At 34.2% G+C, this 12,500-nt stretch overlaps 3 protein-coding genes across 3 annotated transcripts in view; 2 read left to right on the plus strand and 1 right to left on the minus strand.

The window, feature by feature from the left end:
* LOC130802832 (60S ribosomal protein L37-3-like) overlaps positions 1 to 325 on the plus strand; it is a 3,110-nt gene extending 2,785 nt beyond the window's left edge. Inside the window, exon 4 of the mRNA XM_057666919.1 lies at positions 91 to 325. Within this exon, the coding sequence (XP_057522902.1) occupies positions 91 to 134 (44 nt within the window). The 3' untranslated portion in view covers positions 135 to 325. The remainder of the gene's footprint in view (positions 1 to 90) is intronic.
* An 854-nt stretch (positions 326 to 1,179) lies between these two features.
* On the minus strand, positions 1,180 to 6,093 carry LOC130802828 (GTP-binding protein At2g22870). Its single transcript, XM_057666915.1, has 4 exons — positions 5,386 to 6,093; positions 3,822 to 3,891; positions 2,672 to 2,834; positions 1,180 to 1,913 (listed from the first exon to the last, which is right to left on the minus strand). Exons 1-4 carry the CDS (start codon positions 5,906 to 5,908, stop codon positions 1,695 to 1,697), a joined length of 975 nt encoding a protein of 324 aa, XP_057522898.1. The 5' UTR covers positions 5,909 to 6,093; the 3' UTR covers positions 1,180 to 1,694.
* Positions 6,094 to 7,287: 1,194 nt separating this feature from the next.
* Positions 7,288 to 11,030, plus strand: LOC130802830 (pentatricopeptide repeat-containing protein At5g65560-like). Its single transcript, XM_057666917.1, has 3 exons — positions 7,288 to 7,401; positions 7,472 to 7,640; positions 9,049 to 11,030. The coding sequence occupies exon 3, from the start codon at positions 9,175 to 9,177 to the stop codon at positions 10,045 to 10,047; it is 873 nt and encodes a 290-aa protein (XP_057522900.1). The 5' UTR covers positions 7,288 to 7,401; positions 7,472 to 7,640; positions 9,049 to 9,174; the 3' UTR covers positions 10,048 to 11,030.
* The last annotated feature ends 1,470 nt before the right edge of the window (positions 11,031 to 12,500 follow it).

The raw sequence follows: 12,500 nt of genomic DNA on the forward strand, positions 1-12,500 counted from the left end.
TTCATTCACCTTAGCATCCGACTCTCATGGATCATATCGTTTATTTTGCTACTCCTTAAAATGGAGACATAATTGTCTTGTTGATACCAGGTACTCAAGCCGCTCCAAGGAAGCAAGTTGCAGCTGCATCTTAATATAGTCGCAGATATTTTGCTGGGCTGACAGTTGTGTTTGTGTTATTTTTTTCAATTTTGGATATTTGTTGTAGAACTGCAGAGTTTTAGTAATGAGATCTGCTCAACTCTGAAGGTTTTGAGTCGTGTGTTATGTTTTAGATAATTGTTGACAAAATAGTGGAATCTACTACATTTTCAACATAGTTTTATTCATGTTACTTGAAAGTTTCTTGTGATAAGAATTTGTATGCTTTTACATATGAAATACCCTTATGGAGTTGTATTCTCTGTAGAGCTCTAAACATGGGTACAAGTTTTTGTGCTCTCAGCTAAGCTTTAAAATTTGCTTAGAATTATGTTTGGATAACAATTCTGGAGAGAAGAGAATAAAAAGAGAGGGGAAGTGCGGGAGGAAAGAGAAATGGAAGGTAAACTTATATTGTTTGTTTGAGAGGAAAAGGAAAGGAAGGGGAATGTGTGTTTTCCTCAAAACAAAGTATTATTGGGTAAATTAAGAATTTTGCCCTTGAATATGGGTAGGACACTTTAACACGTCATTTTATTCAACAATTTTAATTTTAATAAAAGAAAAAATATAATTAAGTATAATTATGTCGATCATAGATGTACGAGTGTAAGTAATATAAAACAAAATGTGTGGTTTCTGATTGCTCCAACGGAGAGTTGCAAGCGTGCATACAAGGCAGAGCTACTAAGATGATGATTGACGATTAATTTTGGTGCCCAATGTAAATGATTTTGGATGAATTTTTATAATGTAATTACTTTAATTGTTGACTGATTAATTTTGGTACGACATTATACTTTGTATGAACTTAAATTTGAATTTTTGTAGTGTTTAACAGATAAAAAAATTAAATTTGAATTTGAGTTAATTCACAAAGTTAGAGTTGAAGATTTAAGAATGACTTTTCAAATCTTATCATTTCCAAATTATTCATAATTTCATAATTAAAATATACAATTTAAAACCAAAATACTCATTTTCAAACATAACCTTAAGTGATTTACAACTAAATGCGATTTGCAAAGGTGAGATGTACGCATGACACATATTAGTGATAACAACAAAGTTGTTTTCGACCTCCAATTAACCTTTAAAAAGGATTCCCAGCAACAAAAAGATCAAATATGGAAAGATTTTTGACTTGGGGCCTAGGGTTAGTTTCATTGATAAAGCTATTCAATGCCATGGCTGCAAGCCTGCAACATACAATTCCATATAGCAGCATTTTGAACTATAAAAGCGTGCATTTACAGTACTAAATACTAATACATAAATATACCACTGGCAGAAAAAAATATATTACTAGCTAGAGCAATAGCCTACAATGGTCAGTCGAAAAAGGTAATGCATCCGGAGCAGGGCTGCTTCTACGCAATTTTAAGCATCTGCAATCAACAAGTAACTAGCTCGAGAGGAACATAATCCGAGAGCAAAGTAATTACTCAAATGGGTTAATACTATGTATACGAGATTTTAACCTTTGATGGATCTTTGCTGAGCACGGAAACCTTTGCCAAATCGTTGAGGAACGATGATGCATCTTTAGTCTACTAGTGCTTGAGCCAATAATTCCGTAGTTGAGCCATGTGCAATAGTATTTCATCTCGGCCTTGATTGGTTACACTACTAGTCATTATCCAAGGGGGAACTGCGTCGAAGAACTCACGTATCAGCTCTTGAAAGTCTTGCACGTTTTCTTCGGGTCTTTTACCTCCATTCTTCTTCTTTTTCCTCTTGTCACATTTGGTGAACACTAATGTCATCGGAATCTAGATATGAAAAAAGACAATGTAAATTGAACGGAGTGGAACAAGGCCAGGGCAATTGACTGTATATTCGGTTAAGCCATTCCTTCCAGATGCCTCTACCCCTAAAATTTGTTGCATTTATTTAATGATGATGACTGTGCAATGTATTTTACTTTTTCAAAACGAAAATCTGAATCAGTGAAACATAATTCGCTTGTTAGTTCGCCTTTTAGATTCGTGAATTGCTCAAAATTGATTAAAAATAGCATAAAACCGACAAGAATTCACTTTTTTCGATTCGCAATCCGCAAGGCGATTAGCGAATCATGCGACACTCTTCTAAATGTAAAAACTTGGAAGAATTAAAAATAGCCCCAAAAATAGACCATAATTAGTTTTTTTCGATACACGATCCACAAGACGATTAGCGAATCATGTGACACTGTTCTGAATGCAGAAACTTGGAAGAATAATAGGCAAACGACAGTAAATCATCAAACAACAATAACGCCAAAGTCTTAGTCCTAATATCTAGGCAGCTACATGAACCAAAACAAATCAACATGAGAAATCATCAAACACTCAGAAAACAATCATGTGGCCACAAGTTGAACAATGGAAGTTAGAATATCTTCCTAGCATGTACACATGATCACAAATTTACGACCAAAAATTTTAAAGAGGTCAACAAAGAGAAGAGGGAACATCAATTAAAGTCGTCAACGAGAAACAAAAAATAACACCGTTTTTCTTTTCAAGGTAAAGATAAGAAGGCAAACCTTATTTTGACCCAACCAACTAGCATATTCAAGGTCAATTTTCTTGGCAGGAATGCTTGCGTCTATGAGAAGGAATACTGAGACCAAGGTCGATCTTTGCAGAAAGTAGTTCTTGGTGAACTTATCCCATTCTGTTCTCACTTCTCCAGGTGCAGCTGCAAAACTGTTCGGAATGCAAAAGTTATGAGCAGCCTAGTTCACATGCACAATTACAACTGCCATAGTTGATAAATAAACGGGGCAAAAGCAAATGCACGGGCAATGTAATGTCTACTTCTAGGGAATCTTTGATTGCTATTTGTGATTGATTTGAAAATTTTGTGGTGTTAACCAGCATTTTATCAAATTCACAAGAAAAGAAAAAAAACATTTGATATAATCGGCACATGAAGAAAAAAATAAGGCCAATCGCATCGAATTGGCTGCAATGTAAAGTATTTTAAAAAGAGTGAATATTTACAAATTGTAAACGTGTAAAAAAGGTGCGTTATGGGCTGTTTCAAGCGATATCTCATGCTTTGGGTCGAGAGTTAGCGTTACGCATCACTGCCGTTACCGACTTAGTGCATCCCATGTCTATTACCGCAATTGCAACCGTGTTATATTTGGTTAATTGACCCCATGCCAAAAATTTTACTATCTCATGCATAAATTTTATATTCGATAAACTTGACTTTGTCCCTTGACTTTCATCCACATACAAAAATTTGAAAAATTCCTAATCAATAACCGTGATTTGTAAATCACCACATAAAGACGAAAAGAATAATAATAATAAAATAAATAAAATTAGAAAATATATATTAAAATAACAAAACTCTCACCCTATCAAATCCTATCACATAAGGGTGATTTGTTAACCTTATGAATAACCGTTACTTAGACTTTCTCCAAAAATTTTGGGGGCAGACAACATAACAGTAATGGCCTGGGGTGTCCTTGTTTTAGATACTGTTTTCCAAGTTTTGGTGTATTCAAATACTAAACTTCACTATGATGTCTTCAAAATACAAAATTTCACTTTGATGTTTCTTAAAAAATTATATGTGAAATTTGGTGGCTGAGATATATTTTGTTTGAACAAACATGGTCAAAAGATCCACATGACACCAATGGCAGAAAATTATATTTGCAATTGATAGTTTCATACCCATATCCAGGCAAATCCACGAGGTACCAGCTATCATTGATTCGAAAATGGTTGATGCATTGAGTCTTACCTGCAAATAATGACGATCAAACAACGGTATTAAATCTTTCCATATCTAAGTCAAATGCAGAAAATTTCAAGTTTTAACTTTCACTAAGTCGGCCAAACTAAAGCACAAAGTAAACTCCATTTGTGTGAGATACTTATTGAGGAAACAAACATTCCGCCTTATGAAGCAAACCAAAAACATCCCGAGTGGGTCAATAAGCCAAAAGCCAACTAAAAAAGCTAATTAGAGTAGCTTTTTTGTTTTGACTTAAAAGTTATTTACCAAACACTTTTTGACTGTTTAAGCAACCAACAAGCCAAAAGCCAATAAAAAAGCTAAGGAAAAAGCCATGAACCAAACACCTCTTAAATAAAGAGCTCAGAATGGACCTTACATACTTCAAACTATAGTTCTTAGGATATTAGCATGAAATATGTGATATACAGCTCAGTGCTCACATTTGAGCTCTCTTATATCATTCTAATGGACAAGGAGCTCCCTAAAACAAACTTTTAGCCTCGGATCATGCAGCTTGGTAAAGATAATTGAGGCACATTACTCAATATGCTATAATCTAAATGCAGTAACAACTCAAAACTAACAAGCAATAGAGCTGTACACTCAATAGGAGCTAGATTTATCAGAATAAGATAGCCCCATAAAATCCATCCTTTGCAAGTTGCAACAAATTACATGACACTGATATTCCAAACAACAATAACTTGACCAGTAAACAAATCTTTTGCAATTCTTAAGCATAATTTTTTATCCCAGCAAAGTCAATTTATAAGGTATAACCATCTTCATTTGACATGGCAAAACAAGATTTTCTTGAATCAATGAGAACATTTTATTACCCAAAATTAAGTGGCTCCCGGCTAGTCGAGGTTTGCAACCCCAACGTTACTGTCGAAAAGCAAATTATCATTCTAATGTATCTACAAAACAATCATAGACATGACTTTCAAGGAACCAACTTAAGAAAAAGCTTAATACGATAGTTAAGGCCTCAAGATATCTTATATATACTCTAGCAAACCCTTCACACGAGAGTCTTCAGATCAGAAGTGTGGATGCAACGCGAAGTCTCCTTATACCCACAATGAATGTTCCACTTTAAATGAGAAGTGGTTGAGGCTTGAACGTGTGACCTTTTAGTAGAACATACCCAATCAAAAGCTTAAAAGCTTAAGCTTATAGTTGAGTCCCTAAAAGCTTAAGCTTATAGTTGAGTCCCTAGGATATTTTATATACTCAAACAATGACAAACAATCTAATTGGTGAATTTCGTTACAATTCAAGGATTATTGGAAAATTTAACATTATCCAAAGGGCAAATTTGTAGGGTATCATTGCTTTGTTTCATATTTGCACAAGAATCATAAACCATACGCACCTCCATTTCAAGTCATCAACAACTTTTCGAATCCCATTTCAAATAGCAATGCAATAACTACCAAATTCATAACAAGTGTCAATGATAGGAGTATAAGACTGAAAATAAGAACAACTCACCAGGCTTTTTAGAAGTAAGGGCAAGCTTCTTTCTCCTAACAAGTGAATTAAGAAGTGAAGATTTACCAACATTAGACCTACCAACAAGAGCAAACTCAGGCAACCCATCAGAAGGACACTCCTCAGTTTTAACACTACTCTTAACAAACTCAGCATTAAAAACTTGAGCATTACTAGCATACTTGCTAAGTACAATATTAGAACCCTTCAAAATCCTTGCACCAAAAGCTGAATTCTTTGAATTGGGTAATGATTGTAATGATGAAATATCAGTTTCAGGCGGTACAAATAGCTTATCAATAGAAACATCAATTTGGGGTTCTTCATCTTCATCATCAAAAACTAAATTTGGGGATTTGGGGTTGTGGGTAGGAAGAGTTGGGGATAAAGAGGAGAAGAGAGAGGAAATGGGTAAGTGGTTAAATGGAAGAAGAGATGATGGTTTGAGATGGGTTGTTAAGGTTTTGGGTTTTAGAGGAAGGAGGAAATGGGTTTGAAGTTTGGGAAGCTGAGAAAGTATCATCCTTTTTTCTTTCGGGATTTCTAGTATGGAAGAATATTGTGGGATGAAGATGAGAACAAAAGTAACCCTTAGGCTTCGATCGAGCACGAGTTATGAGTCTTATGACTATGATAACCTCCATGGGCACTTGGGCTGATAGGGATGGCAATCGGTTACACTCGCTCAAATTATCCATTTTTCGACTTTACATCGGACAAAACTTGAATTATTTTTTTCTGCCTACCACCGCTATGAGTCGGACTATACATATTACAGTTTTGCCCCCACTCAGACATCCGAATCTTTAAGGGAGTTTAGATTATCAAACTTTATTTTTATCAATATTGTACCAATGATTTACCTTATTTTTTAGGGAAAATTGTAAAAAAAAATCAACCTTTGCTCCATCAGCTAAAAATAAACTCAACAATTGTATATTTTTATATAAATCCACCTATTCGATATAATTGCTAAAAATAAACCCAACTATTGTTTATTTTTTATTTTTGATTTACAAAGAAGTTTTAAATATGCTTATAAACAATAGTTCGGTTTATTTTTAGCAAATATACCTAATAGGTTAGTTTATTTAAAAATAAAAAATACGTAGATTTATTTTCACCGGATCAAGCGAAGGTTGGTTTATTATTGACAATTTACCCTATTTTTTATTTTAGACCATTTTTAATTAATTAATTTCATTTCTATTTATAATCATGACTTTGATTTTTTTTCTCTCTATGTTCTATTTTATTTTTTTAATAAACCTCTAATTTCGCAAATTATACTCCCTTCGTTTCCTAATGAAGTTTTCACAATAAATGTTCACGAAAATTAAGAAAAATAGTTACTTTTAGATAGTGCATATATTCTTTTATTAAATAATAAATTGGATGGAGGAAAAATTAGAATCATAAACATCAAAAAAATATTAAAAGAAAGTAGAAAAAATATGGGGAATCCAAACTAATAAAAGAATATTTTTATAAAAACTAGTTGGGAACAGGTTAGGACCATAATGAATAAAAAAGATTAAAATAAAATTAGTAAAAATCATAAGCATTATTAAAATATTAAATTAACAATAAATAACATTATTTTTGTCTAAAAGTATGATATAAATTAAAAGATTCTTTATGATAATAACAATTAAAACACCTTAAAAAAACAAATCGAATATTTCACTAAAGAACAAAGTAACTAACTTTTTAATTTTCGTCTAAAAAGCAAATAAATAAATCTAGGTAAATCACGATTATTTGTGAGAATAGCAAATGACACTACGCACCCTAATCTTATAGGGGGATTTTTGGTAATTCATTTTATTTTATTTATTTTATTATTATCCTTTTATTTTTATAATCACTAAGAATTTCACATGGCTAATTGCCTAAATTTTTGGGAGATGAGCAAAGACTAAAAAGAGTATGGGTAAGACCAAAAATTAGGGAAGACGAAAGCGAATGCAGGAGAAATGAATGTAGTTCAAAGGGTTTTAGCATCAACACAAAAGGGTTTATGTTCTTCATCTTTAACCCCTCAAATTTCAAGCAAGTTCCCTAATTCACTTCTACCCTTTTGCAGATACCATTCAATTCCCACCAATTTATTGCAGAGATTGATTAAAGAGCCGACTTCACAGATCAAATCCATTCTTAATTCTGAAGAAAATTCAACCTTTAAATCCTTTGGCTTTTCGTGGGATGCCTTTCTTGCTGCTCTCAAATCTTGTTCCGCATACAAGGCTAACCTGGTATAGTTATTTTCTTCTTAATTTCAAGTCTTTTTTCTTTTTCAATTTTGTTATGATTTTTACTGTTTATGGGGATTATCATGATTGGAAGGCTTGGATTCTGATTTCAGAATAGCCCATTTATTGAAGTTGTCTAAAACTACAAATCTTTTTTGTATAAGTGGGAATGTAATAAGTGAATTTGGTTCTTAAGATATTGTTTGGTAATCAGTATATTCTTGCTATATACTTCAGTATTGTTCTATATGGTTTGAGAAGCGAAGGTAGGACTATTGGAGGGACTAGAAGAGGTCAGTTTTTTTTTTTTTTCATATTAAGGTCATGTTTGTATTGGAAATAAATATTTATGTGGGAAATGATAGTCAAACTAAAAAATGAGGTTATTGGAGTAGAAAACTAAGAAAATATTATTGTTAAAAGGTAAGAAATAGTTGTAAAGGGATGAAAGAGAAGAAATGGAAGGATTAATTCCCTCATTTTGGGAGTAAATAACCCTAGTGGGATTGAGGGGATAAATTTCCCTACTTCTCTCCCAAAATAAGGTTGATCATCTTCCTTATGCTTATCTTTTTTCATACCATCATATTCTTTATCTTTCAACTCTTTTCATTCACCTTTACTTATCTTTATTCGTATAATTTGACTTTTATTTCCCCTTAAATATTTACCAAAAGCATGCTCAATAAAAGCATGCCCTAAAAGCATAAAAAAAATTGTGACGAAGGAGTTCAGGGTATTTAAGCTATGTTATGCTGACAGTGTAAATGGCTTTTGGTGGGAGTTGTTTGCCAGTTTAACCAAATTGGAAGTAATGACCGATTAAGAGAGTTGTTTAGTTATGGAGATGCTTTGTAAAACCTAGTTCGGGTGTTGGCAGTTTTTTGGAGAAACGTGGATCAAAACACCAAAAGTTAATGAGAAAACCGGTTATTGTAGCTTTTTGATTTTAACTTGAATAGGAGCTTTTTAGTTGACTTAGAAGCAATTTACCAAACACTTTTTTTTTGGCTGTTTGGCAGAATCATTTAACAAACGTACCCATCAAGTGTTGTGACTCAATATGTAGAGCGTTTATTTTTAGTTTTAAACTTCTCTCAAAAAGCTCTTGGATAAAAGGAGAAGTGTAATAATTGAAAAAAAAAAATTTAAGATAGTAATTTTTTACAGATTTTTGAGGGGGAGTTGTGGCTCAATTCCTCCCCTTATGATCCATATTCATTAACTAGCTTGGTCTCTAATGTATAGTCATTGATTCTGAATATTCTGCAAAGAGTAGCTTTTTGGCTTTTTGATGTTAGTATTGTATTGTTGTATCCTCTATCTTTGTTTTCAATTTATTGTTTAGGCGGTTTTTATTGACTTTCAACTATTGTTAGCTTTAATTTATACCTAGTTATGGTTTTCATAGGTACTTGAATGGAGATTAGAGAAATTGTTGGAACACAAGGAGAGAGATCAGGGGTTATATGATGAGCTTATCTCTCTTTGTAGAGAAACTAGCAATTTTGAGCTAGCGACTCGTATATTTGTGGCAATGGAGTCTGTTGGGTTGAAACCTACCTCAGATATCTTTAATTCGTTGATTTCAGTTTCAATGTCAGTAGGAAATGAAATGACTGCACTCAGCTTGTTTGAGGTGATGGACAGGTCAGAAGACTATAAACCGAATTCTAAAACTTATAACGCTTTCATTGCAGTGTATGCAAAGGTGGGTAACGTCAAGGCTATGAAAGCATGGGCCTCAGCAAAAAAAGCTGCTGGTTTTGCACCTGATTTGCAATCATATGAACCACTAATTTTAGGCTGTGTTAGGACAAAAAATTTCGATATTGTTGAATCATATTTTAAAGAAATGATGTCATCCGGGTTTATTCCGAACATGAGCATTTTGGACAATATGGTTTATGGTTTGTGTGAACAGCAGGATCTTGGTAGAGTTAAGGAGTTTTTGCTCTACATGATTGATAATAAATGGGAAGTCAGTGCATATATGGCAGACAGGCTCTCAGATCTATATTCAAAATTAGGCAAAACTGAAATGATTGAGGAGCTTCTTCAACTACTAACGGCTTCAAACGCAAGCCCAGAAGTTCTATCCCGATTGCATTACGGGATCATAGGTATGCACGCAAAGGCAGATAGTTTAGATGATATGGAATATGCTGTTGGAAGGATGCTGAAACACGGGTTATCGTTCAAATCAGATAAGGATGTCAATTTTGTGATTCGATCATACTTCAGGCGAGGTGCTTATGACAGACTGGAGTTGCTTTTGGAGCATATAAAGGGCTCATATGAGTTCAAAAAATCAACTCTTGATTTGTTGATCACTGGATATCGTGTAGCTGGGTTATCTGACAAATTGGAAATGTTGCTCAAGGAGTTTGCTTTGGATGGAATTTCGTGAGTTCTTTAACATCATCGAATATTGTTTCTAGTGTGAGCAATGACAAGTTTATCTTCGATTGTCCTTTGTCAATGATAATGTTTCCTTTTGTGAGTCAACTATGGGCGTTTTGGGGTTGTACATAGAGGTCGGATCAAATGAGTTCCTCTTTCTAATACCACATAAATCGACAGTCATTTCATTTTGCGGCCTAATCAGCGACCGGGGCTGAGTGCTCAGGTGATAACAAAGCTGCTTATTGCCCAGGACTAAAGGACATATTTTTCAGGATAATAACATGTATGGTTACATATTGAAATCCGTTCCTTTTTGTGGGAAGATGATTGCAATAGTTGTGGATTTTTAAACAAAGCTTTTGATTGAATCTACAATCGTCCAGTTAGTTGTCTGCTCTGCAATAATCTCATTTACATACGAATCCCGTATTGTCGTCGAGATCACTGCTGAAAAACCCATTATCGGAATAATCATGTGTAAATTCCGGAACTATATCCTCCGTCAAATGCAAATTTGGTGGCATTTCCAGTGCTTTCTGATTGAATTCACTATTGGACCCCTGCCTCCAGCAGCAGGTGTAGCTGGTGTGCCGTTGTTTCCATATCCCAAACCGGTAATGGTTACATTTGGATTCATGTTTTGCCCACCAAGGGTTTTCTGCTGTCCCATTGCATTATTTCCAGTATAATCGTGTAATAGCTGCTTGATCATTTGTTGCTGCAAAGCCTGGCCGCCTTGTGATGCTTGCTGATGCAATGGTCGATTTTGTTGAGGTACGCCATTAACTCGTTGTGCTAAGGCAGTTGCCGCTGGCCCACTCAACGCATCTAGGTTATTAGCAAGCATATTAGCGTTGTTTCCTTCCCCATGTTTGGATTGTATCCCAGAATCCCATGTTAGGATTATTCATTCCTGACTGCTGTAACTTCTTGTGACTGGTTAATATACTTAAAATTTACTTAAAATTTTTTAAACATTACTTAAAATTTACTTATTACTTTAATCTATTGTTTTTCGAATTGTCTAGAACAATACTGGTCGCATAAACTATCCTATGTTGAACATTATGCTGTAGGTATTGCTTGTGTCCATCGTTTCTCTTCCGTGGATTGCGATTAGTCAGTCTGGCCCAGACGCTTGAGAATTGGGCAGAGGAAAGAAAATGGATGGCTAAAACTTCTAAGAGCTGATTAAAGGTGTCAATGGGCCAGGTCGGGTTGAGTCAAATTTTAAATGGGTTGGGTTGGGGTGGGTCATGTCAAATGTTAAATGGGCCAGGATGGTCAAAGTCCGTTTAAGTCCGACCCATTTTGACTCGTTTTTTAAAAGTTTATAAAATGGTTTTTTTATTCTATTTCATAGCCCGTTGAGTCGACCCATATATATATATATATATAAATATTTTTAAAAAGTGGTAAAAAAAATTTCGCACTAATTCCTATAATCGTCCGACCCGGCCCGACCCTTTACACCAAGGCCCGTTAAAATGTAAACCGACTCTTGACCCATTGGATCAACTTGCCCCATTGAACACCTCTAGAGTTGATCAAAGGCAACTGCAGATGGCTGCTATATGAGCAACCAGAATGAACTACTTGAGCTACTAGGATGAACTTTTGTGGGTTCGAGTTAACAAGGACACGCAGTCACATAGATAATGTTTGGACCATCCTATGTTTCTGTTGCTGATTCAATTGGCCTGGTTCAATAGGTTGTCCAGCCGTTCATCTTCTGTACCGAAAGCTACACATTTTAGACGTTATCTTCCCAGCTATATGTAGGTCCTTCTTAGAGGATACAAAAAGAAATGAAGACTTAAGGACAAGGCACAATTCTCTGAATTTGGTGGTGGTTAGAAATCTACTACTTCCTTTCTGCCCCTCTTCATCAGTAGACAAAAAATATCCTTATGAGCTGTCTGGCCTTTTTATACTCAACTTATATTTGTTTTGGCTTATTTTAGAAAAAAGTAAATTCAGATTGAAACGTAATCACTTCTAATGAGTTTGTGAGTTACTATGATCATCTTTTTCATATTTCAGCACTAATAAGTTTAGGTAAACCAAATTATATATATATATATATATATATATATATATATATATATATATATATATATATATATATATATATATATATATATATATATATATATATATATATATATATATATATATATCATACCAAATATCCCGCTCGAGAGCAGGATCTGGGTGAGGAAAGTTGGCGGATAATCCATACCTGTACTCCCTTGACAGGGAGAACTAGAGAAAAACAGTCGATTTTCCCCCAAACAGAAGAAATCCTGCATAAGAGGATATAAGTGGCAACGTTGTCTCGAGATAACATCTGCTTGCAGAGAAAGACTAGGTCTACATTAAATAACATAACAATAAAATACAAATAAAAGATAAAAGATAGATTAATAAAGCCACAATGAGAGAAAAAAAGAAACA

This window comes from Amaranthus tricolor, chromosome 16, assembly GCF_026212465.1.
Source record: "Amaranthus tricolor cultivar Red isolate AtriRed21 chromosome 16, ASM2621246v1, whole genome shotgun sequence".
NCBI lineage: Eukaryota > Viridiplantae > Streptophyta > Magnoliopsida > Caryophyllales > Amaranthaceae > Amaranthus > Amaranthus tricolor.